Source organism: Macrotis lagotis, chromosome 4 (assembly GCF_037893015.1).
Source record: "Macrotis lagotis isolate mMagLag1 chromosome 4, bilby.v1.9.chrom.fasta, whole genome shotgun sequence".
NCBI lineage: Eukaryota > Metazoa > Chordata > Mammalia > Peramelemorphia > Peramelidae > Macrotis > Macrotis lagotis.
The window spans coordinates 46,696,791-46,722,457 of record NC_133661.1 but is presented as its reverse complement, the minus strand read 5'-3'; the positions used below and the strand labels follow the sequence as shown (position 1 = coordinate 46,722,457).

Below are 25,667 nucleotides of genomic sequence, written 5' to 3'. Positions count from 1 at the left end.
CCACACTTATGCTGGTGTCTACTTGAATTGCATTCATTCATTTATCTGGTCTCTTTCTTGTCAAGATTTTCTTCTCAAGTCCACTCCTGTGAGAGCATTCCCATGTTTCATGTAAATGTCCTTAATACCCTCTAAGACCCAGAACTCCCTAATATTGGAACCTGTATCTTGTCCAAACAATCTGGGCTTCTGTACATTGAGACTTTGTTCTTTCTCTTGAGTTCTTCTTGGAGTTCAAGTCAAAGGAATCTGATGGCAATAAAGGGTTGAAATCCTTGATTAAAGTGAAAGTGATCTCTTTAAACGATCATCTAGCTTAGTCCTTCCATCCTGCAGAAGAAATCCACAGAAGGGAAATCACTGGCTCAAGGTAATAAGTAACAAATCCCCAGGCTTCATACATAATGCTCTTTCCACTGTACTATATCCCTTCTATAGCAGCTAAACAAACATTAATGTCATCTCCAAATACTAGGTAGTATCTAATTAAGTACTAAATTGGGAGGTTCAGACAATAAATACTGTAGGAGGCCAATGATGAAATAAAATAAATAGCTTTATTGAGGTGCAATGCCCTAACCCATCCTCCTAATCAGAGATACGGGCGTCTCTGCACTTTCCTCCTCTTTTTTTCTAAGAATCGCATTCTCAGAGTTGAGAGTGAAGCCATTTAAGGCCAAACCATAGCAAAACCACTGATCTGATTTATTGTGGGGAAATAGGAAAAGACACAGTTTTTGTCCGTGAGGAGCTCCCAGTTTATTTGGAGAGAGTGTGCACATTTGAAGTAGATGATGAATCTTGGGCACTGTGACTATGATATAGAATAGAATAGAGTAGAACAGAACAGAATAGAACATAATATAACATAATAATATAACAATGTAACATAATATAACATAATGTAACAATATAACATCATATCATATCATAAATATAAATATTTTAATATAGCATAATATAGTATAATATAATATAATGTAATATGAAGCAGATGATGAATCTTGGACACTGTGACTATAATATATAATAATATAATATAATATAAAATATAACATAATATAATATATAAATATATAACATAACTGGCATTTATGTAACACCATGAGTTTTACCTGACACTTTACATACATGATCTCATTTGATCTTCACAAGAGGTATTCATATACCTGTTATGTTATATAACAAATAGTATTGTTAGAGCTTTTAGCTAAAAGAGGAGACTCTTACTTGTAGGCACACACTAATAAGCGACAAAAATGGGTTTTGAACCAGGGCTCTTCTAACTCTTATCTCCAGTGCTCTTACCTCTGTCCTTCCTGTCACATTTCTTTATAAAATTTATTTGGAGGACAGGAATGATACAATAATAATATTAATAATAATAATGATATTTACATAATGCTTTCTTCCTAGAAACGAGCATGGAATGGGAGGAAAAACAATGGAACAATGGAGTGATTTTGCTTCTTATTAGTTGTATGACCTTGGACAAGTAACCCACCCCTTTCTGAGCCTCAATTTCCTGATACATAAAATTAGAAATTTGAACTAGATAATTAGTAAGGTTGCTCAATGATAATTGCTAAATCCTTTGAAACCTGTGAGGTAGACAATATAAATATTATCATTATCATCTTTTCATAGGTGAAGAAACTGAAGCCCAGAGTCTCATGCCTAGCAAATGATAGAACTTAGAATTCAAAATAAAACAAAACAAAAAATTCCTGACTTCCAGTTGAAATTCACCCGTACCAGATCAATCTTTTTCCACCCAAAGGAGTTATTCTATCTAAAGGGAATATATGGGTTCAATATATAAATCATATCTGAATTATATAAGAACAATCTAATTCTAACTATTCTGGGTCAAATGGACCTTTCACTCAGTAAGGAGGCAAAGATTTGGCTCTGGATCACACAGATGAATAAACTAAGGCACATAGTCATTAATTAATTCTCTAGGCCTAGCAAAGTCAAGGTAATGGTCACAGAACTTTGATTCCTATTTCTGTGACTGATTCCTCAGCTTTCTCTGTGACCTCTTTCTGTCATGCCCAAGGGATTGTTAAGCTCATGGGTGGGGGAATTGATGCTGGGGGTCGGTGATGTGGTGATGTGTAGGACACTATCAAAATGTAAGCTCATTGAAAATTGCCATTGTTCATTCTTTGTTCTTGCATCACTATCACATAGTAGGTGTTTAATGAATATTGACTGATTCATGGATTGAGATATTAATTTAATAATAGAACTGTAGATTTAAAACTAGAAGGAGGGCGGCTAGGTGGCACAGTGGATAAAGCACCAGCCCTGGAGTCAGGAGTACCTGGGTTCAAATCCGGTCTCAGACACTTAATAATTACCTAGCTGTGTGGCCTTGAGCAAGCCACTTAACCCCATTTGCCTTGCAAAAAAAACCCCTAAAAATAACCTAGAAGGAACCTGAGAGGGTAACTACTCAATTCCTTCTCTTTATAATTGAGAAAATTGAGAATCAAAAGAGTAATCTGAGCACAGACTTATAGGAGGAATATGGCAGACGTAGGTTTTGAACTCTTGGGATTTTCCTCATGCACCTATTTTTCTTACCTAGATCCATTGTGCCTAGTGATTGATGACTTCTTCCTTACATTGCCTATAGTCTCCATTTTCAATATTCTTCCTACCATGCTGCTCTCTGCTCCATCTGTTTTCAATGACTACTTGAATAAAGCATTTGAAAAAGAAAATTTTATGATCTACAAAGACACATCAGTCTCAGCCTAGGGATCAGAGATTAATATTTAGAGCTGAAATAAAAATTCTAGTTCATTTTCCTTACTTTACAAATGACACAGTTCAAGGATCTTGACTAAGGTCACAAATATAGGAAGAAGTCGTTAGGATTTGAACTTGGGTCATCTGTTCCCCCCCCCCCCCACTACACCACTCTGCCATCCTTAGTAAGCAGTGCTTAGTTTGAGCAGACATTCATAAAAATCCCCCAGTGTTTAACACCTCACGGATTTTCCTCCTACCCAGGATTTCCCTTAATTATCGTCTGAATTTACGAGTAAGTGTGTGTGTGTGTATGTGCAATGGAGTGCTAGTGTTTACATATGAGTGCTTGTGAGTATGTATTTAATTTTCCTTTAGTTAGTGAATGTATGCTAGATTTAGAATCAGGATACTTGGAGTTGAGAGCCAATTCTCCTACGTACTATATACTTTGAGCAATGCATATGCTCCCTGGATCCAAACTTCCTAATCTGGTCAAATGGGAGTTTAGACAAGAGGATTTCCAATGACCTTCACCTCTAAATCTGTGTTCATATGAACTTTTAATTAACAGATTATTCTCTCTTTCCTTATCAAAATTCCATCACTTTCACACATTTTTGAATCTATGTGTATGTATGTGTGTGTTTGTGTGTGTGTGTGTGTGTGTATTGAATGTATGTGGGTTATGAGAGTGGGTGAGGTGAAGAAGGTTCTATCTGAATTTCTCAGCCTCTGAATCCCAAATTCCTCTCTCTCTCCACTCCCAAATTTGTTACTCTTTGGATCTTCTCCAGGCTGTCTGTGGAAAGAGTGGGAGTTTGGTCTTTGTTAGCAATCTCAGAAGTAATCTGCAAGTCTCTGAGTGAGACCAGAAGCTTCTTCTCCTCTCTTGTATCTCCAAAACTCAAGGCCTAGTAAGACCTAGAAATGTTTGGAGCCTCAGTTTAAAATGTCACTCCTTTATTTTTTGTCTACTTAGTACCTCCTCCCATTTCTCCTTCATAACTGGTCTCCAAGCTTGTGTTTTCCCTGCTGGGCTCTGGGCACATGGGGACTGAGACAGGCCACCTGCCGACCAGCCTGCCTGGAAGAGAATTGCTTGTTCTTTGGGTTCACGGTTGGCACCAGGAGCCTGGATCTCCATTGCCCAGCTGGTGTCTCATGCTGTTCCAGATTTTATGAGGAAGAAGGATGGTGACCTCTCCATTCTGTCTGTTCCTTTCACAGAAAGTTAGAGAGCACAAAGTCAGAGAGCATAGTTCTGACTTAAATACCTATAGTGACAGTCAGTGGTTCTCTGACTTTGTCAAGGTAAGGTCTCTGACATGAACATGCTCCAGCTTTAGAACCATGATTATGGTGGGATCAGTTTGAATGAACCCATTTGTATGTCCAGTCCTTTTCCTACCAAGATCAGTTGAGTTTACTCCTTTCACCCTTCAGAGAAGTACTCAAAGAAAGTAGGCATCCAAAATAATGTGGAACCTTGACCTTACCAATAATTGTGATGAGAGTAAGGAGGGAGAGCTAAAAGAAGAAAATTTTGACTAGGCATCCTGCTTTCTGCACTTAGATTTTCTCATATATCATTAAACTTTAAGAAAGTGACTTTCTCCCATGGACCTTATTTTCCCATATATAATGGGTACTCATTGTCCTTGGTTCATTTAAAGATATATGAAGATTGGGCACTGCTAATCTCAGGAAATTCCACCCCTTCTTTCATCCTAGGAGGGGCCTCTGTTTGCTAAGTAAAGAGAGATCAACTTTACTGGGAATCTCTTAGTTTTCTTTTCCCTACCCTTCCTTTTCCAAGCAAGGATAGTTTTTGTGCATAACCAGAATATGTAGACTTGTTTGGCATAATCTAAGTGGGACCCCCCCCCTCTGCTTTTCTGTCTCTCTGTCACACATATACACATACACACATTCCTCTGTCATGGTGCCTGAATCAACACTAGAGAGCCATTCCTTTGGATCTTGAAGTCTTTTCAGCCTCCGAGAGTCCCCTACCAAAAAGCAGATACCCTTAGGAGGAGGCATACTGTAAGCTATTATTATCCAATGATTCCTTAGGGCATAACTTTAGTCATCATCATCCATTGATGCCATAGGGCATTCAGATGAACTTTTTGGATTGTGATGGGGGCAGACAACAAATTGGAATAAGAAAATTATGAAATAGAGATGGGTTAAAGATCAGGATAATTTATTTCATTGGTCTAAGGATCTTTCAGCTTAGAGGATTCCCTCTACCAATTCAACTTGGCACTTTCTCATCAACTTGAAGCTTTAGAAAGCTGCCTAGAACACAGAGAGGTTAAAGTCATTTGTCTAGGGTCACATAACTAGTATATGTCAGAGGGAGGAAATCTTCATCCCCTGTCTCACTCTACTTCCCATATATAAGTTTATAATGCTTTAAGGTTTACAAATTGTTTTATATGTATTGCCTGGTTCAACCCTCATAATAGCCTTGTGAAGTAGGTAGTGCAAGGTTTTTAATCCCAATTTTATAGGTAAGAAAACTAAATTTGAGTTTAAGTGACTCACCCATGGCTTTTTTTTTAAAGCTAAAGTTTGTCAAGCAGAGATTCTGACTCCAAATTCAGTGTTTTTTCTATGGAACCACAAAGTGGGACAGGGTACCCAGAAAAAGAGGGAAGCCCCACCCTCCCTTATTCCACCACATCTTCCGCCCCCGTGAAAGACAAGGTGAAAGAAAAAGTTGGTGGGCTTCCAGATTTCTAGGCACTTTCCCCGAGAAGCTGAAGCATTACATGTGCTGAGCATTGTGTGCTGTCCATGGTTCTGAAATAGTGATTGGCTAGCAATTTCCTGAGCGAGCCTGCCTCATGTTCAGAGAATTCTGTATTTGTTAAGGGGGAAAGGCTATGTGACGTTCACAGAAGGACTGACAGAAACTCACTAAGCCTTGTTTTGTTCAGCCCTGCACTAAGGTTTCTCTTAACAGCTACTGGATGTTTTCAGATTGTCAGGAAACCATGCTGACTGGGTCCACTTCAAATTCATGTTATCTAACTTGAACTGGATCTTTACTACTGTGCAGTAATCCTTTTATTCATCAACAACTGACTCTCCATCACATTCCCCACAGTGATGGTTCCTAGTACTTTCTCTCAGGTCCCCGAATCCAGCCCACCCCCCTCTGACTTTGAACAGATAACCTTGTCTCTTACTTTACTAAGAAAACTGAGGCTATCTGTTATAAGTATTCTCATTTCATGTCCATACATCAGGATCTCTCTATGTCTTTACTCATACTTTCTTCTCTTACTCTGTTTTCAGAGAATGACATAGTTCTCCTTCCCAATCCTAATGTACCCACATGCACCCTTGATTCTACTTGTTCCGGTATATTCTAGAAGTGCATTCCATTGATCATTACCCTTGACCCATCCTCAGTTTCTCCCTATATTCTCAGTCCTTTCCTGCTGCCTATAAACACGACTGGATATTCCCTAAGCTTAAAAAAATATCTTTGACCTTGTCATCCCTACCAGCTATTATTTTGTATCTCTTGTATTTTTCACTGCCATTCTCCTAAAAAATGCTGCTTCTACTTCCCTACAACCCATTCTCTTCTCATTCTCTTGTACTTTTTTGAACCCAACACTCTACTGAGTGTTAAATACAATGGACTTTGTCCTTCCACTCATTGATCTTTCTGCAGTGCATGACCATCCTTTCTTCTGGATACTTTCTCCTATCTCAGTTTCCTTTACTCTTGGGTTTTGGACCATGCCTTTTCAGCTTCTTTCAATATTTTTTATCCTCCTTTCCCCTAATTCTTAAGTAGGGGGTTCTCCCCATGAGTCTATCTTCAGCTCTCTTTTCTTCTCTTTTTATACACTTTGCCTTGGCCATCTCATCTGCCATGATCTGGGTTCACATGCCTTTCAAATCTAGATAATCCAGCCAAATTCTTTCCTCTGAGTTCTAATCCAAGTTCTGAGTTCTAATCTAAGCTATATAAGTTTACAACTGGACATTTCCATTTCAGTGAAATTTCTTCACTGTGAAATTCAACAATTTCACAAATTAAACTCATGACCCTTCTAAAAATTCCTGTCTGCAATGGCTCTCAAAATATTTCCTCTTTTTTCATTTTCATTGTCACCACTTTAGACCAAGAACTCATCATCTCTAGCTTGGGTTGTTGTGTGAGACTTCTTTGCTCTCCCAGACTCCAGTCTCTCTTCAGACTATTCTTCACAAAGGCTGCCAAAATAGCCTGACCAGGCCATTCTTTTGCTCAGAAATCTAATGTAGCCCCTTGCTGCCTACATTAATATAGATTCCTTAGTTTATCATTTAATGTTATTTACAATCTAGATCCAATTTATCTTTCCAGTCTTATTACACATTACCCATCTCAACAAATGCTACTTTCTTGATACATCAGACTACTGGATGTTGGTTAACAGAAATAGGAAACAAATAGAATGCACCATGTCCTAAGCACTGTTCTAAGTATAATTATCATCACATTTGATGACATTCTTTACATCCTCAGCACCTAGTGTGGTACCTTAAAGGTTTAGTTGAAATTGTTGAATTGAACTGAAAATGATCATAGTTCATAGTACCCCCTTCCAAAAGTTTCCACACTATTCATCCTCTCTCTCAATTTGCCTCCCATTCATTTCTTCCCTCTACAATTCCTCTTCTTTGGTCAAATATCTCCACTATTCCCTGGACCTCACATGCTTATCCTTTAACCCTCAAGTATCCTATCTAGAATATTTGCATCCCTGTCCTCCTTTATACCCACCTATCCAAATTTCTCCTGTCTGTAAGATACAGATAAATGACACCTCCTAATTAAGCTTCTAGATTGCATAGTGATCTCTCCCTCCCATGAGCACAAGCACTTCGCATCTTTACCCCACATCTGGAAACTGATCACTTCCTGTCTTGTGACAATTCTTATGTTCTTGCCTTATTTTGTTATTTCACTTTTCAGATATGCTAATATTATCTTCTTAATTGAATTAGGAGTAGGAATAATATATCCTTTCACTTTATATTTGAAATAGTAGAAAAGCAGTAAATATTGATTTGTTGATCAGTTGTTTGGAGAAATGGCATGTAATTGTTTTTTCTCTCTCCCTCAAAAATCTGTGCATAAAACCCTTGGGGAAGACCCACATCCCTGCTCAGCAGTTGTGGCTCCACCTCCACCCCCAGCCTTTTTTAATCCATCCTTTAAAAATGCTGTCCTCAGCAGCAGCAGTGACAGCAGTAATACAAGTATGCTCACCCCGTGCAAGGCTTATAAATTGTCACTTGGTGACCTGACTTGAATGAGTTTGAATAGAGCTATCCCATCTAGGAGTCTCTAATAATTTCTGTGAGGTACAGGGAGCATTTGTATGGTCCTGCCAGTGTGGTGACTCATGGACTGTGCGGGAATCCTGACAGACATCCTCTGGGAGGGTAATGGTACCAGTATATCAGCGTGCTAACCACGTTGTTTGTAAACCAGCACAGGCACCCCAGCTGGGGCTAAAAATAACCCCATGGGCATTTGAGCCTCTTCATCAAAAACATTATGTGCGAGGCTAGAAAATGGGTATTTTTGCATCATGTAATTTGGTTTTATGAAGACCACGAAATGCAAACATTCTCCTATTAATTACTGTATCGACTTTACTCTGTAATTGAGGGATCTGGAGCTGGGGAAAACAGAGAAACAGGATGGAGTAGTGGCCCTGCCAAATCCTGCTTTCTCTTCCTTTTTCTCTCCTTCTCTCTCCCTCCCCTCCTCCCCCTTTCCTCTCTCCTTTATTCCCTCTCCTTCCTACATTACCTTCTCTTCTTTCCTCTTTCCCTTTTCATTTCTTTGTCTTTAATGTTAATTTTAGAAGCTACCTTAATATTCTTTTCTGTACAAGAGTTACGTAGCCATCACAAGACATATGTGTGGCAGTTTCACTGAAACCACCATTGTGTTGATGATTCTGCCTGAGATAAAATAGAAGATAATATCTTTCTTTCTTTCTTTCTTTCTTTCTTTCTTTCTTTCTTTCTTTCTTTCTTTCTTTCTTTCTTTCTTTCTTTCTTTCTCTTCTTCTTCTTCTTCTTCTCCTCCTTCTTCTCTCTTTCTTCTCTCTTGTTCTTCTCTTTCTTTTTTCTTCTTTCTGTCTCTCTCTCTGTGTCTCTCTTTTCTCTCTTGTTTCTCATGTTTTCTCCTTCTTGCTCTCCTTTTCTCTCCTTTCTTTCTCTCATCTCTCTCTCTCTCCCTCTCTCTCTCCCACTCTCTCTCTCCATCCTCTCTCCTTTTCTTTTTCTGTCTTCTCTCTCTCCTCTATCTCCATTTTTCTCTCTCCTACCCCACTTCTCTCTTTTCTCTCTCTGTCTCTGTCTTCTTCTCTCTTTCTCCGCACACATACATGTTTTGATTATGTTTTATCAATTTCTATATGTTTACACATGCATGTAGATATGTGCACATGAAGGTATGTATGTTTACTTTATATGTATGTGATCATATTTCTTTTTGCATGTGTCATTGTGATGTGTGTCTATGTTTGTTTGTATATGGGGATTTGTGTGCTGTCATGTGAAGGTATCAGAGGGGAAATTGAGGAGAGAGCATCATGGTAAAGTGGTAATATCACTTGACTAAACAGGTCAGGAGACCTGGCTGCTATTCACAGAAGCACAGAATTTAGAATTAGAAGGAAACAAGGTTTTGCTTTTCTTTTTTTATAGTGTGTGTATGTGTGAGTGTTTGTGTGATAGAAAATAGACTTTTGTTAATGGAAAAAAATTGAAAAATGTAAATTTTTAAAAGAACTATGAATCTCTAGAGGTCACTAAGCCTAATCCGTATCTGAAGAAGAATGTGATTTACATCTTGACTTTTTCAATAACTTAGTGCCTGGGGATAGAGAATCTGAGTTCACAGCCCACCTCTGATGGTTACTTTCTGCCTATTCTGTCTGATATTTTCTATTTTATTTAATCTCTCTGGACCTCAATTTCCTCAAGTGTCAAATGAGAGTTTGGTTATGTGGTCTCAAGGTCCTTTCCAGCTTTGAATCTTGGATCCTATGAACTGTATCTCTCTTTGGAGTGCTTAAATGAGGGTGAGAGATGGAATCTGTATAGCAGATACAGCTGTGAGTTTGAAATATGACTCACTACTTATAGGATCTAAGGTAAATCACTGAATTTTGTAACTCTAAGTTTTCTTATTTGCAAAATGAGGGAGGTGACTAAATGGTTTCTGAGGTCTCTTCCAGCTTCAGGGCCAGGTTCCTATGATAGATGACCTTGAACAGGTTATTTCTTCTTTTACCTTCTTCACCTGTAGTATGAAAGAGTTGATTTAAATGATGTCCCAGTTTCCTTTCTAATTCTAAGATTCCTTTGTGCAAAGGGACATAAGAATTGGGGTGCAGTGGACCATAGTAGCATAGATTTAAAACTGTAAGAGACATGAGAAGGCTTGTGGTCCAACCCCATCATTTTACAGATGAGGAGATTGAGTCACATTGTGATTGAATGATCTTTACAAGGTCATACAGGTAATGAAGGAAGGATTTGAACCTAGATCTTTTGATTTCAAGCCCAGTGTTCTTCCTGAGAGATGAAAAGTTCTAATCTTTGCCTAAGCAGCTGAAAACTAGACTTTATTTCCTTTCCAGCAGCCCCAGAATCTAACAAAGGATTGTCAGCTATGAGCAGTTCTAAATATTTGGTGAAGTGAAATGAATTCTCCTTATTAGAGACTGACTCAATTTTCTCAGTTGTTAAAGAGTCTTCTATACCTCTTCACCTCTATCCCCCACCTCCCTACTTCATTCCAGAAGTGGGAGCCTATGGGGTAGGACTAGATATCGTCAGGATTTTTCAGTATGCTATATTTGCTAACGTGGTTTCCCATATTCCCCCTCTCTGCCCCTTTTGAATTCTTCATTTTAAGGAGTGATTATCTGGAACAGAGAAGGGAAAACACCAAAGAAGGCAGGCAGGTAAAAATAAAAGATATTATTAATTTTCTAAGGAGACATAAAATAGTATCTGAGATTCTGGCTTTGGCAGCCAGTAGTCAGAAACGAGCCTTTATTAGTAAGTATTTCCTATGTATGAGATATGCTTATTGTCAGAGATACAAAGAGGAAAAACATGGCCTCAAGGAAGTGATATTCTAATGGTGGAAAAAACAGGAAAACTGTTCATACAAGATATATGCAGAATAAATGGAAAATAATCTCAGAGGGAAAGGCACCAGCCTGGGGGCAGGGGAAGGGATAAGAAAGAGGGTCTTCCTCCAGAAAGTCAAATTGAACTAAGTTTTGAAATCTAGGGAAGCCAAGAGGCAAATGTGAAGAAGGCTATCATTCCAGACATGGGTAAGGTGAAGGCAGGGCCTAGGAAAATGTAATTCCTTGTGGGAGCAACAGCAAATAGGCAAGTGTAGCTTGATCATAGAATATGTGGAGATACACCAGGACTGGAAAGGAGGAAGGGGCTGGTTATAAAGGGCTTTCAATGTCAAAGAGAGAGTTTTCTTTTTGATGGTAGAGCTAATAAGGAGGCACTGGAATTTATTGAGCTAAGGGAGAAGAGGATGATGTGGTCAGATTTGTGCTGGCAGAAAATCACTTTGACAATGGAGAGGAGGGTGGGCAGGGGTGGGAAGAGAATAGAAGCAATGAAGTCAACCCAGAAGGCTATTACAATAGTCCAGGTGGGAGATGACAAAGGGCTGGTTTTGAAAGACACCATGCCCTCTCTTTTTCTCATTCCCTCATCCTATTATTGTGAGATAAATTGGTAAAGAAAACCAAGCATTAGAAGGCTTTGGCTTTACCCAACTTTGATTGTAGTGGATAGGGTGGAGTGGTGGGAGGACCTTGTGTGTGGTCAGTTCCTGTCAGAGTCAGAGGGGAAGATACCTTGCTAGTCTTTACCCAAAGTTCCTTTTTCCTTTCTTCCCTGCAACAGGGAGATTAAATATGGCTGAAAGGTTATTTCTTCTAGGGAAAGACATATTAATTTCTCCCCAGCCTAGAACCTTTATATGCTATTGTATAACTGTCCAAATTAATAATATGTGGAAACTGCACCATCATTTCATGCCCTTCACACAGCAGCCCTGGACCAGAGCCACCTGGCGCTGGCATGATCTCCAGGACATGGCTGGGCAAACCAAGTTGCACATGGTTAGAAGTCAGTGTTCTGCCTCTCAGGTGCTCTATCTTTACCACTGGGACCTGGGAAGAGCAGCATATGTCCATATCTGCTGGACCCATGAGTTAGCATTTCAGTCTATAGACAGGTTACTAAGGAAGCCAAGACCTATGTTTACTTAACCAGTTTCTTATGTGATTTTGATTAAACTACTTAATCTTCTTGCTTTTTCTACAACATGGGGCTAATAATCCATGACCACAGCCATGACTTTGGAGTATTGTGAAACAAATTAATAGATGAGCTGTAAGTACCTTGAATTTTTAGGAGACAAGGTGCTTTTTAATGGAGAAGCAGTATGGTACAATGAAAGAACCATGACTTTGGAGTTTGAAGATCCAGATTCATATCTGGGAATACTAGTTATATGACTATGGCTAAGTCCTTTATCTTCCCCTAGGGAGTAAAATGGGAAGCTGGATTAGATAACTTCAAAGGTCCTAGATGTTTTAGCTTAGGTCCCTTTTAGTTCTAAGATTATGTGGCTTCATACCACAGCTATCCAACAAGCTTCCACATGAGGTAATGAGCTCCCTGTTATCCTAAGTGTTCAAAGAGAGACAGAGTGATCTATCACTCTGTTTAGTGTGCATTGAGTTTGGTCCTTCTTTTTGGGTTATTTTCTTCTGATATGTTTCCTACCCCAACAACCTTATGTATCAGTTCAATTTTCATCTTACTGAAATTTAGCCCATTTTAGTTTAGCAATACCTTTATAGAATCTATTTTTAGGGTTTTTTGGCAAGGCAATGGGGTTAAGTGACTTGCCAAAGGTCATACAGCTAGGTAATTACTAAGTGTCTGAGGCCGAATTTGAGCTCAGGTCCTCCTGACTCCAGAGCCAGTTCTATCTACTGTGCCGCCTAGCTGCCCCATAGAATCTATTTTTTTTTTACCCAACATATTACTTAATCAAATTTGAAAACCATGACAATCTAAATCATGGATAAGAATGGTTTCTTGGGCCAAGAACAGAGCCCTGAGACACTTCACTAAAGACTTCTCTCCAAGACAATTCTACTAACCATCTATTTCTAGGCTATGCCAAGTCTTTAATGTGTCTGGAACCAGTCTTCTTAGTCCTTTATTACCCTTTTGGTCTGGGACAGGATGATGTGGTCATCATCTTCTGCTTCTGCTAAATAATTTTTACTTTTCCAGCCCAACTATGAAAATATAATGCCCAGGATAGAAGTACTGTGCTCCTATATTGCCTTCAGGTTTTTGTCACCCACGTTTCAACAATCCAGCCAATAAAAGAAATCCTAAATTGTATTTTTCCCCACATGAATAGTCGATACACCAGGTCTCTTCCAAGCACTGTGCTGATGCAGTGGAATAAACACTGAACTTAGATCCAGAGCTACTATTTCCCTGTAATTTACCTTCCCCTCTGACTCTGATCGGTAAATAGTTTTTTTTTTTTGCCCTATTCTTTAAAATGCAGATGATCTCTAAGGTTAAAGGTAAGGTACACTGATAGATTGTTGAAACTTGGACTGGATGATCTGAGTTGATAACCTTACTTACTAGTTCTATGACACCATACAAGTCAATACTTCTGTATCCCCATTTCCTCATCTGTAAAATGGAGAGATTGGATTTGATACTCCTAAAGTTTTTTCCAGCTCTAAGTCTGTCTTTATCTATTTTGTGCTTATGCAGCTGGTTTCTTTTTTGTCCCAGCTACTTTGCTATGTGACCTTGACCAAGTTACTTTAGACCTCAGTTTCCTTGTCTGCAAATTGGGGGAACAGACTACACATGGCTGATATTCTTTCCAGACCTAAAATTATTTGATTCTAATGCAATTCCAGGGCTATTCACTGTAGTGTACCCCTAGGCCTGTCTCCAGAAAAAACTAGTGATCATTTAATCAATGTTCTCTGAGTATGGTCATTCCAACATCCCTGATTCTACCTTGCTATACTGTTATGCAGTCTAAAATTTTCCATATTTCCCACAAGGAGATCAGAGATTCATAGAAGACTGGATGTGGGACTTCAAATGTCATTGTGTTCCAACCCCTACCTGAAGCATGTGTCCTTCAACATCATTCCTAACGGGTGATTATCCAGTTTTACCTCAAAGACTTCTAGTGATGAGGAATGCCCTCTCTACTGGGCCAGAACCTTCCCAATCTGGGCAATTATCACTTTTAAGCTCTTCTTTCTTACGTTATTAAAATCTGCTTCTTTTCCTTCTCTACCTTCATTAGTCTTGGTTCTGCCTTCTTGGGTTAAGAAGAACATGTTGAATCTTTCTAAATGATTGCCCTTAAATTATTTGAAAGCAAAGAAAATGGGGGTATTTAGCTTTCTTATTTCCAACCTAAAAATTTCAGGTTTCTTCAATGAATCTTGACTTAAGATGAAGTCCTCTCAGTCATTTGCATCTGATTTTTTTCCCAGTTTGTCAACACCTCTCTTAAAATGTGCCAGCCAGAACTACAAATGATGCTATGACTGTGGCTTGACTGAGGCAGAGTAAAGGGGGACTCTAAGTTTCCAACCTTAGGTTAATGAAAACTAAGATTATTTGAAATTTTTCTTTGCTGTCTCACATGAGTGATTCACTGACCTTTCAGTCTTCTGAAATACCCATGTCTTCATCTCACACATCAGACTTCTAGACATGTCTTCTCCATCTTCTATTTGTACAAATGATTTTGCTTTAACTCAAGACTTTCCATTTCACCCTATTAAGTTTCATTTCAAGTCCTCTTTTGTTGTTTGTTTTTTGCATGGATTCTGTAAGATTAAGCTATGGACATTCTTAGCAAATAGGAAGAGGCCGCTAGATAGTATGATAGATAAGACGCTGGGCCTAGAGTCAGCAAGACCTGAGGTCACTACCTGTGAGACTCAGGGCAAGGCACTTAACCTATGATTGCCTCAATCTCCTCATCTGTAATAATAACACCTCCTGACCAGGGATTATGTGAGGATCAATTGAGAAAATAATTGTAAAGTGCTTGGCATACAATAAATACCACATAAATATTAATTCTTTTTATTCTTGATATAAGTTAATGAACTCTTTAATGAGGATTGGCCTAGCTAGGTTTAAAAATACTTAGGGGTGGCTAGGTGGTGCAGTGGATAGAGCACCGGCCCTGGAGTCAGGAGTACCTGAGTTCAAATCTGGCCTCAGACACTTAATGATTCTCTACCTTGGGCAAGCCACTTAATCCCATTGCCTTGCAAAAAAAAAAAAAAAAAAACAAAAAACCAAAATACTTAAAACTCAAAGATTGGCCATCAAGTCTTGAATGTTTTTGGCTGTAGCAATTCATGAAGTCATCTACTAAGGTATGGAGGGGGTGCAGGCTGAACCAGTAAGAGGCAACAACCTGTATCGGTGAAACTGCAGACCTTTTATCTATTAGATATTACATCTTTTTTAATTCAACTCCTTTTTTTTAAGGTTTTTTCCAAGTCAAACGGGGTTAAGTGGCTTGCCCAAAGCCACAAGGCTAGGTAATTATTAAGTGTCTGTGGTCGGATTTGAACCCAGGTACTACTGACTCCAGGGCCGGTGCTCTATCCACTGCACCACCTAGCCGCCCCATTCAACTCCTTTTCTAACCTATCAAAATTTTTTTTAGATTCTGATTCTTTCATTCAGCATATTTGCAATTTTACTCAACTTAGTTTCATCCTCAACTTTGAAAAACTTGGCATCCAAATAATAGATGAGAATGTTCAATAGATGTGGGTCAAGGATAGAGCCCTGTAGCTCTCCACTAAAAACCTCTTTAAACTGATGTCAAACCATTGATGACATTCTTTAGGTCCAGTTATCTTCCAGTTCTTAATTTATTAACTGTAAAATCACTCAGTTCATAACATTCCATCTTATTTGCAACAATACTTGAAAGATTTTTACCCCGTTCTTTGCTGAAATCAGAGTATGCTACAATGTGACATTCCCGTGATCTAAGGAAATGAAGTTAATATGGAATAAGTTGTAGCTAATGAAGCCCTGTTGCATAGGAGTGATCATTGCCTCCATTTCTAAAGGCTCACAAATATTCCATTCATAATCTGTTCCAGGCTATTACCAGAAATTAGCATCCAACTCACTGTTCTATCAACCAGCAATCAATCAGCAAGCTTTAATTAAGTGCTTACTATGTGACAGACATGGCCCTAGGCCCCTTTGGTTTACAAATACAGTAAGATGCTTTCTGCTGCAAAGGAATTTTTATTCTACCAGAGTATAGAATGTTGAATGGTCTCAAGAGCTTTTGAAAATGGCTAAGTTCATATGAAAATGGACTGTCATCAGTCACAGGACCATAGATTTCTAACAAGAAGGGAACTTAGAAGTTATCTATTCTACAGGCAATGAGTCCTGATAAAGATTTTAGCTTTAAAAGGCCAAGGTCTCCCACTGCATCAAGGGCCATCTCCAGTCCTGATCTGTACCTAACCCTGGACCCAGATGGCTTCAGAGGAGAAAATGAAGCTCATGACTTAGCACAGAATCCCCTCACTCAAATCCAATTCACTTCATGTCATGGCATCACCTCTCTGATGTCATGGTCTTCTTCCAGAATGAAGGGCAGACAACAATAATAACTCATTTAGAATATATATCTTGTGTGTTTATAATTGTTTGAGTTTTGTCCCTCCCATTAGACCATGAATTCTTTAAGGTCAGGGACTGTGGTTTTGCCTTTCTTCATTTTCCCAGGGCTTGGCATAGGACTGGTACATAGGTATCAGTAAGTGCTTGTCGATTGACTTCTGTGGAACATTTCCTACACGCCCTTCTTCAGAAATAGCGATTCTTTTGTCTTCTTCAAGTTCATCTGGGTCAGGTGACTTGAGGAAACACCATGCTCTGTTATTAATTGCTCAGTTACCAGTAGTTTAGATGGCCTGTTGATTAGGTTTTTTTGCAGCTTTCCCTTTTTGAGAATCATTCATAGGATAGAATTCATTGAAGGAGGCAGTGAGCTCTGCAATGCACCAGAGGTTCATTAGTAGCAACTCATTCCATATCTTGATCTGGAAAGGACCACAGAAGCCAACTAATCCAACTCCTCATTTCACAGATGAGAAAACCAAGGCCCAAGGAATTGAAGGGAATTACTCAAATTCACATAGGTAGTAAGAATAAGACCTGGGATTTGAGCCCAAATTCTCTGACTGTAGAATCAATACTCTCTACCACATTACTCCAACAAACAGTCTCCTTGACAGATAAAAAAGTGATTCTGTCAAAAACCTTCCTAAAAACTGAGACACACGATATCTGTAACATTTGTCTCACCTACTAGGCAACTCAACCTATCAACAAAGGAAATAAAATTCATCTGGCATGACTTCTTTGTTTTGGCACTTAGTTCTTTTTTTTGTGGTGATTTCTAATTTAACCCATACTAGCTCCCATTGATCACCTTAAATGCTCATAAATCATCTCTTTAATCTTTTCTAGAATCTTGCTTGGGACCAGTGTCAAGTTCACCAATCTCTAATTTCTGGGATTCCCCTCCTCCTGCTTCAGAAAATCAAAACATTTGTTCATCGCCAGCTGGATACTTCCCTTGTTTCCCATAACTCTTCAGCGATTACTGAGAGCGGTTCAGAGTTCACATTTGCAAATGTTTTCATTTTTTTTTCTGGGATGCAATTTCTTTGACTTATTGACAGAAGATGGTTGAACTTTTAATACCTCCTCACCTATCTTATATTTGGATTTTTCCTCAAATTTATTTTCTCTGCCCTTCCTAATCAGAAGAGTCTTCTCTTAGATAAGAGAACATGAAGGAAAAAAAAATGAAAGTTGAACAGTTCTTTTTTGGCATCATTATTAACATTGTCATGCCCTGGGGTGTACTGAAGCCAGCCCAAACTGGAGCCAATTATTAAATTTTCAGTCTGAACACTTTTACCTCAGAAATCAGCAAATGTTACAAATCGTGACTTGCTTTATTACTTGTTCAGATTTAAGAAAGTGATGTATAAAATACTGTATATTCAGAGTGTGTCTTGCTGTACTTTTTTGTGTGTGAGACAGTGAGGTAAAATGACTTGCTCAAGGTCACACAGCTAGTATCAAGTGTCTGAGGTCAGATTTGAACTCAGGACCTCCTGACTCTGGGGATTGTGCTCTATCCACTGTGCCACCAAGTTATCCCTGTACATTATTTTAGATCAAGCTGTTAAACATTTCCCAGCACCCTGCTGATTATATGTCTCTGAACAATATTCTCTGTTGTTTTTCTCCTTTTTTTATTAATAACAACTCACTTTATATAGCACTTTGAAGTTTTGTCTAGCATCTCTCTCCCAATAAATCTTTGAGGTATGTGATTCAGGGATTCTTATGTCCATTTTACAGATAAGGACACTAAAATAGAAAATGGTTAAGTGACTTGCCTGTGATCACATAGCTAGAAAGAATCAAACTGGGACTCAGTCCCCTGCCTTCTGTTCCTAGAAATTTTTTGCTACTTCCTGACTTATTTTGTACCTTACTTTTTACATTCCTCTTCCTGTTTCATATCATTCTTAACTTTACCCTAGGTTAAGTTTCTTCCATCTTATACTCATTTCATGTTGAATCTCAGACAATTCTCTTTGTTGTCACATCTCAGTGGTTTCCTTGCTTTATTTCCTAACCAAATCATTCCTCTTTTGTTGTCATTCCTATGGGATAAGCATTGTCCTCTTCAGGTTTCTATTTTAAAATTGTGTCTCCTTATCCACACAACAATTGTGTCTCCTTATCGAAACAAACAAGCACCTCTCCCACCTGAGTAGGGAGGAGAGATCTCACTGGAAGGATCAATATGGTACTGAGAACCTCAGACAAGGGCACAAGAGAAGTAGTCAAAAGAGGAGAAAAAAAAATCATGAAAAAGAGAGATCAGAGTCTTAGCTCTATACTCAAGGAATCATTCACTAATGATTAAGGCAGAATCTAGCTCAGGTATGTGAGATGTTGGCTAACAGCCAGACATCCAGCCATGCCTAGATTGACTTCCTCGCATCAGAATCATGGCTATCTTCACTGGCCTGAACAGATTGTACAGGGACAATCTTCTTCCTCACCCCTTTCTGCTCTTCCTCATTTCCTCTCTTTTCCCAGCCTCCTAGCCTCTTGGACCTTTCTGTGGGATTGAGGAACCTTTGAATACCCTGTCCTTTGGCCTGGCTTCCTGGTTAGAAACCCAATTGTATCTGGGGCTTGGGTGCCTAGAAACCAGTCATCTTTCTGCATAGGAAGGTGGCCCCAGGAGCAGAGCAAGGGCACTAGAGTACCTGGGGACTGTTTGGGTTGGAAGCTTAGTGCTGAAGTAGCAGCAAAGGGCAGTAAGGGGAATAATCAACCTGAGTCATCAACTCTTCATTTTGTTGGTGTCATTAATACCGACCCTGGGAATAGCTGCCCATGGAAGAGAACATCTCTGAAGCTCAGGTCCTTTACCCACTTCCCCCCAAATATACCATTAACCTTCCTTCTTTCTCTACCTTTGACTCAGTGTTCCTATCATCCTTTGCAGTTTGCTCCCTAATACCACCTCTTTCTCCCGTATCCTAACTTGTACTCACCTGGATCCCAATCAGGCCTATCTCCTCCTGGCAACCAGCACAAAACATGTTTATTCTTGAGAGCTTTGGTCTTTATTGACTGACCTGTCCTCACCTGTCCCTTCTGCCTCTCCATAGATCTATATCCTTCGAGGGCCAGCTCAAGTGCTGCCTTCCCTGATGCTGCTCTGTGAGCAGCACTGAACACTGTTCCCTTCAACTGCTGCAGCTCTCAGACCTCAAAGCCCTTATTTGAATGGTCACTGTTAAATAGGAATAGGGATTAGACTTTGACTTTCATTGGTATCAAGAATGCCATCTATCGATACAGGTTATTATCTTCTCTGCAGCTTTTGACCTTAAGCAAGTTGCCTAAAACATTGGGAATTTAAGTGATTTTTCCCAAGGACATACAGCCAAATTGTAGTAGAGCTGGATTTTGAATCAGGTGGGCCTTGAATGTATTGGAGGTGGGCTTTCCTAACACTGAGGCCAGCTTTCTATCCATTAAGGCAGGCTACTTGTCCTCTTAATAGGGTTTTATAATTATTTCTTATCTTCAACTTTCCTTTCCTGAAGGACAGCAGTAGCCCCTTCTCTTGTCTCCCCAAATGAGACTAACACAGGATTGCACAGACACATAGTCCCTGGTTGACATAGACTGGTTGGTGTGTGTGTGTGTGGGATTCATTTATTCACATATCAACAGCAATCCATATTGGACACCCTACAAATAGCTCAGCAAAACTAGTCAGGAAGCCCTGGAATCTCCTGGGGAAATTCTGTTTTAAAAGACATTCATTGAGTGAGATGAAGTTCCCACATTGCCTGGTCTCCCTCCCAGATGGCCCTGTTTGTTTATTTTTGCACTGCTTTTTTCTCTGTGGAGAGGCAGGCATAGCCAGTAAGGAGTCCTGTTAGCATAGGGTTGAGAGAGAAAACTGTCTCTCACTTGCACTTGATTAGCTACCTTGTCTTATCTAAACTTGGAATCTCAACCAGGCTAGTACAGTGCTGTGCTGAGTGTGCTTATTAAATTTTTTTTATCTAATCTAATCAAATTGAATTGAATTGAATCAAATTGAACTGAAAGGGCTCCTCAAAGGGTAAGATTTAAGAAATTTTCAGAAAATGGTAGAGTAGGGTCCCTACAGTCAAGATGAGGGACTTTGTGATTTTCTATCCTGCTCACTTGCCTTGTTGGTGTCTCTGTTTCTATATTTTTCTATGTTTCATTCATAGTTCTCTTGGTATCTTTCTCCTTCATGTCTATTTCTGTCCTTCTTTTGGTGGATGTACCTCGTTGTATTTATTTCTCTAGTTGTCTAAGCATCTTTCTCTTGGAGTCTCTCCCTAAGTGACCTGACTCTCACTCTCTGCACAGGTTTTACTGGGACCTGACAATGCTGCTTCTGATGGTGGGAAACCTGATTATCATCCCTGTGGGCATCACCTTCTTCAAGGATGAGAATACAACACCATGGATTGTCTTCAATGTGGTCTCAGATACTTTCTTTCTCATTGACCTTGTCCTCAACTTCCGGACAGGCATCGTGGTAGAGGACAACACAGAGATAATTCTGGATCCTCAAAGGATCAAAATGAAATACCTGAAGAGTTGGTTTGTGGTGGACTTCATCTCCTCCATTCCTGTGGACTACATCTTCCTCATTGTGGAGACACGCATAGACTCCGAGTTCTATAAGACAGCTCGGGCTCTGCGCATCGTCCGATTCACCAAGATCCTGAGCCTCCTTCGCCTCTTGCGCCTCTCCCGCCTCATTCGCTACATCCACCAGTGGGAGGAGGTGAGTCAGGGCCCCAAAGGGACCACCATGTGGCTGATCCAGGCCAACAGAATGAGCATTAAAGTATGATAAAGGAAACAGTGTAAGAATGTAGACTATCAGAACAGAATGGGACATAAAGGAGATATTTTTTTTTTCTCTTTCCTTCATTAACTTTGGAGTTAGAGTACATGGGTACTTGTGTCACCTGGGGCAAGTCACTTGATCTCACTAGGTTTCAATCTGACTTGGAGTGTCTGAAGGTAAGAATCGTCAGTACCTTCATTTGGACAGCTCCAGCAACCACAAGTTAGCATAGGAGATAGGAAAGATGAAGGTGGATCACTGTCCCCCACATGAAAAAAAAAAACACGATAAGAATGCCATACATCTTGTCAGACAGATCTTCCTGGCTCTGAGGCCAACTCCTTATTCATTATGGCTACAACGTCTCTTTTCACATCCATTATTTCATTTAATCTTTATAATAGTTTTTTTTTCCATTTTAAAACAGAAGAAGCTGAGGTTAGGTGACTTGTCCAAGGTCACAAAAGTCACTAATCAAGATCTTTTGATTTTCCTAGGATCATAGTTTTATAGATTTTGAGCTTGGCAGGATGTTAAAGGCCATCTAATCCAATTCCCTAATTTTACAAATCAATCATTCAGTCAATCAACAAGCATTTATTAAACACCTATTGAACACTAAACAAAGAATTGGAGAGTCAGTAGATGTCATGTGACTTGCCCAAGATTACAAAAGCAGTGACAGGTGAGATCTGAGCCCAAACCAGATTCCTTCTCTGCACCATGGCATTCTTACTCATAAAATTTTAATAATCACCATAGCTAGAATTTATACACCACTTTGTAATTTATAAAACACTTTAGATATATTATCTCATTTGATCCTCACAACAACTTTCAGAAGTAGGGACTATTATCCTCTTAATATAGATAAGGATACTTAAGTTGAAAGAAGTTCAATGATTTGCCCAATGTCAAATCTGATGTAGGATTTGAACCCAGGGTCTGGCACCAGTAGCTCCTTCTTTCCTGTTATAACCATAAAATGCCCACAATAATTGAGATTGGGGGAGTGTGGTCCAGGTTGCTCAGGTTTGTAGGTAAATGAGAAAACAGGAAGAAAAGGAGCAAAGGTTGGAGATATATTTCCTTTACCTTTGAACCCTTACTAATCATAATGGCTTATTTTCTACCTTGAGATGATAAAGCATATTGTTACATTTCTATAGGGTCCCCAAATCACATAAAGGGAATAGTGGTACCCCCTTGGTCCTCTTGTATAAATACTTCCTCACCACTGTTACCTCATATTACTACCCTTTTCCTACTATTTCCATTATCCCCTGGGACCTCTTCCTCATTCCATTCCTTATCTTATATTTCAAATTCTTTTTTCCCTAATTCTATCCCCATCTCTCTATCTCACTCCCCATTTCTTTCTCTCTTTGTCTTTGTCTCTTTCTATCTCTTTGTCTGCCACTCACTCACACACACACACACACACACACACACACACACAGACACACACACACACACAGACACACAGACACAGATACACACACACTTTACTCCTTTCAGTTCCTCCACCAGATAAATAAATAGTTGATGTTGGCACTCAGGGAGCCCACATTTCATGGGATCAAGCCCATTCTCCAAGGGTCAAGGGGTCAGGGACTCAGGTTCCAAGTGCACCCCTGTCATGAATAAGATATAGTCAAGAAATCACAGAATGTTCAAGCTATAAAAGATCATAGAAGTCACATAATCTAATCTCATTTTTAGATGATAAGGTTGAAGAGCAGAGACATTAAATGATTTGCCAAAATTCAAACAGTAAGTGACAGACTAGAACCTATGTTTTCTGACTCCAAATTTAGCATCTTTCCACTGTATCATATTGTCTTCATATATCTATGCCTCCCACCCCACCCAGGACTCCTTTGTTTCATTGATTAGTCTTGTTTATTTGATAAGGAAAAGGGGTGAAAGAGTTCAGTGCTGACATTCAGGGATTGTGAATTATATTTTTCTGAATTTAGAGGAAGCTTATGAAGCAGCTGGCACTAAGAACCTGTAAGTCCTTCTGAGAAAGTTCCCTGCCTCCCTTTATCAACCTCCACCCTTCCTCCCCATCCCACCTGCTTCAGTTTCCATCTTTTATCTTCTGTCCCTTGGGTTGTTTTCCCCATAGTCACACAGTGAATTAGTTGCACAGCTGGGATGCAAACCTATGTCTTTTGTTCCATATGTGAGAAAATTTAGGGATTGGGTGGAAAGAAACATACATACAGAGGTACCCAGGAGGGCTGAACCTAAGTGACAAGAGGATGTAAGCCCCTCTGGGATGAGATCAATTACTGATGGAGCAAAGGAGATATAAGGAAATAATGGATGAATGAGTAATGAATGAATGAAAAAGCACTTTAGATGGCACTTACTCTGTGCTAAACACTGGAGAAACTGATAGAAAAAATAAGATCCTTCCTGCTCTCTAGGATATCATCTTCCTCTTGGGAGAAATGATACATGTAGAAGGCTTCTACTTTATGGAAAATGGAAGAATCCAGTATTCCAAAATGTGTAGCTTCAGGGAAGATGACAACACTCAACCATTCTTAGAGTGCATTGAAAAGTTGAGCACTAGCTGGGGTCGGGAGGACAATGATCAATAACAGAGGTGATATGGCTCAATGATCCGCCATCTTACTGGGAGGATTGTATACCTATTCCATAAAGTCCTATTAAACTATATTGTGTGACTGTCATGGAGTTGAATTTGTGTTCTTGAAGTCCATTCTAGGAAGGGGCAGTTCTGGTAGGTCTGCCTTATGGGAAAGATTTCAAGTACAGGACAGTGAAAGACTATCTGTTGTCCCAGGATGATCCTGGTTAACTATGGAGTAAATAAAGTAAAGGAAAATACAGAATATAATCTCATAGCATTTCAGAGAAGGAAGGAACAAGATGTTCCCAAGGTCCTTTTGTCTCTGAGATTCTATGATAGGAAAAACAGGTAGGAACAAGGTGTTTCAACCTGTATTTTTTTTAATGCACCTAACAATAGGTCACCCAGCTTTTCATGAAGACTTCTAGGAAAGGGAAGTTCACTACTTCCAGTACAACCCTTTTCACTTCTGGGTAGTTCTAATTCAGGAATTTTTCACCTTTTTTTTTGTTTCATTGGTCCCTTGTCCAGTCTGGTGAATCTTCCAGAACTGTTTTTAATAATGTTTTTAAATGCACAAAATGTGTAGTCATACAAAGAAAGCCAATGAGTTTGGAATAGTCATCAAAAATATTTTCAAGTTCATGGACCCCAGATTAGGGATTCTCATTCTAATTTCTGATCTCAGGTTCCATGTAGCCCCCTTTCTTTTTTGCAATGATGCTGTCAGTTGTATACAGAATTTAATAGAATCTTACCAATTAAATCATTGGATATCTTAATACTCAGTTTCTTCACTGCAAAGAAACTAAAAAGGCCAAGAGACCAAAGATTATTAGATTACATAGAAGCTTTATATGATGAATGTTTTACTTTAAGAAGAATCAGGTTGCCCTGGATTTTGAAAACATCAAAACAATCACAAAAAAAATAAAATCAATTCTGTTTTGACAGAAAAAACGACTAGTTACCAATTGATTTTCATACTAGTTGTCTGTGATCACTTAGATTACCAACTGTTAAAGCAAAGATAAATCAATCTAAAAGAAAGAATAAAAATGAAAGGTTATAATGTCAAATTAGGCAACTACAACTTGACCATAAAGATGTTTGGAAATGGATAAAAGAACAAACACAAATAAGAATTATCACTATTTCCTAAGGACTTTTATCTGGTGTATATCAACACAGTGAGGAGAGTCAAAGGTCCTGGAAACCAACTGAGCCAGTTCACTAGGGAAATTCTTAATAAATGGCAGCCAAGAGCAAGAATAGATTAGATTAGACTATCAATTTACTTGAATGATTTCATGGACAGAGATGGTGGATTTTTGCTTTATTAAACAGTGAGAAGCAGTTCCCAGCTAGCTTCGAGCCTTGCCCCTTGCTCTTTAGTCTTCATCTCCATTTTTCTCATCCACTTCTCACAGGAAACTTGGACCTAGCACCTGGGACACTGGACTTTAAGAGGTGAACTTTCACCTCATCTTTAGATCTCAGCCTCTTTCCTAGCAAACGTCCATCCAGACTACTAGGTACCTATTGTGCCTCAACCTCCTTTTTTATGTTTTCTTTCCCCCTTAAAAGATCTACTTCTTAAGGTAAAGGACTATTTTGCTTGTTTTTATTTATATTCATAGGGCTGAACACAGTGCC

At 39.1% G+C, this 25,667-nt stretch overlaps 1 protein-coding gene across 1 annotated transcript in view; it reads left to right on the top strand.

Moving 5' to 3' along the window:
• Nucleotides 1–25,667, top strand: part of HCN4 (hyperpolarization activated cyclic nucleotide gated potassium channel 4) — a 122,704-nt gene that overhangs the window by 33,225 nt on the left and 63,812 nt on the right. The window contains 1 exon segment of the mRNA XM_074232674.1: nucleotides 20,917–21,340. Coding sequence (XP_074088775.1) covers nucleotides 20,917–21,340 — 424 coding nt within the window.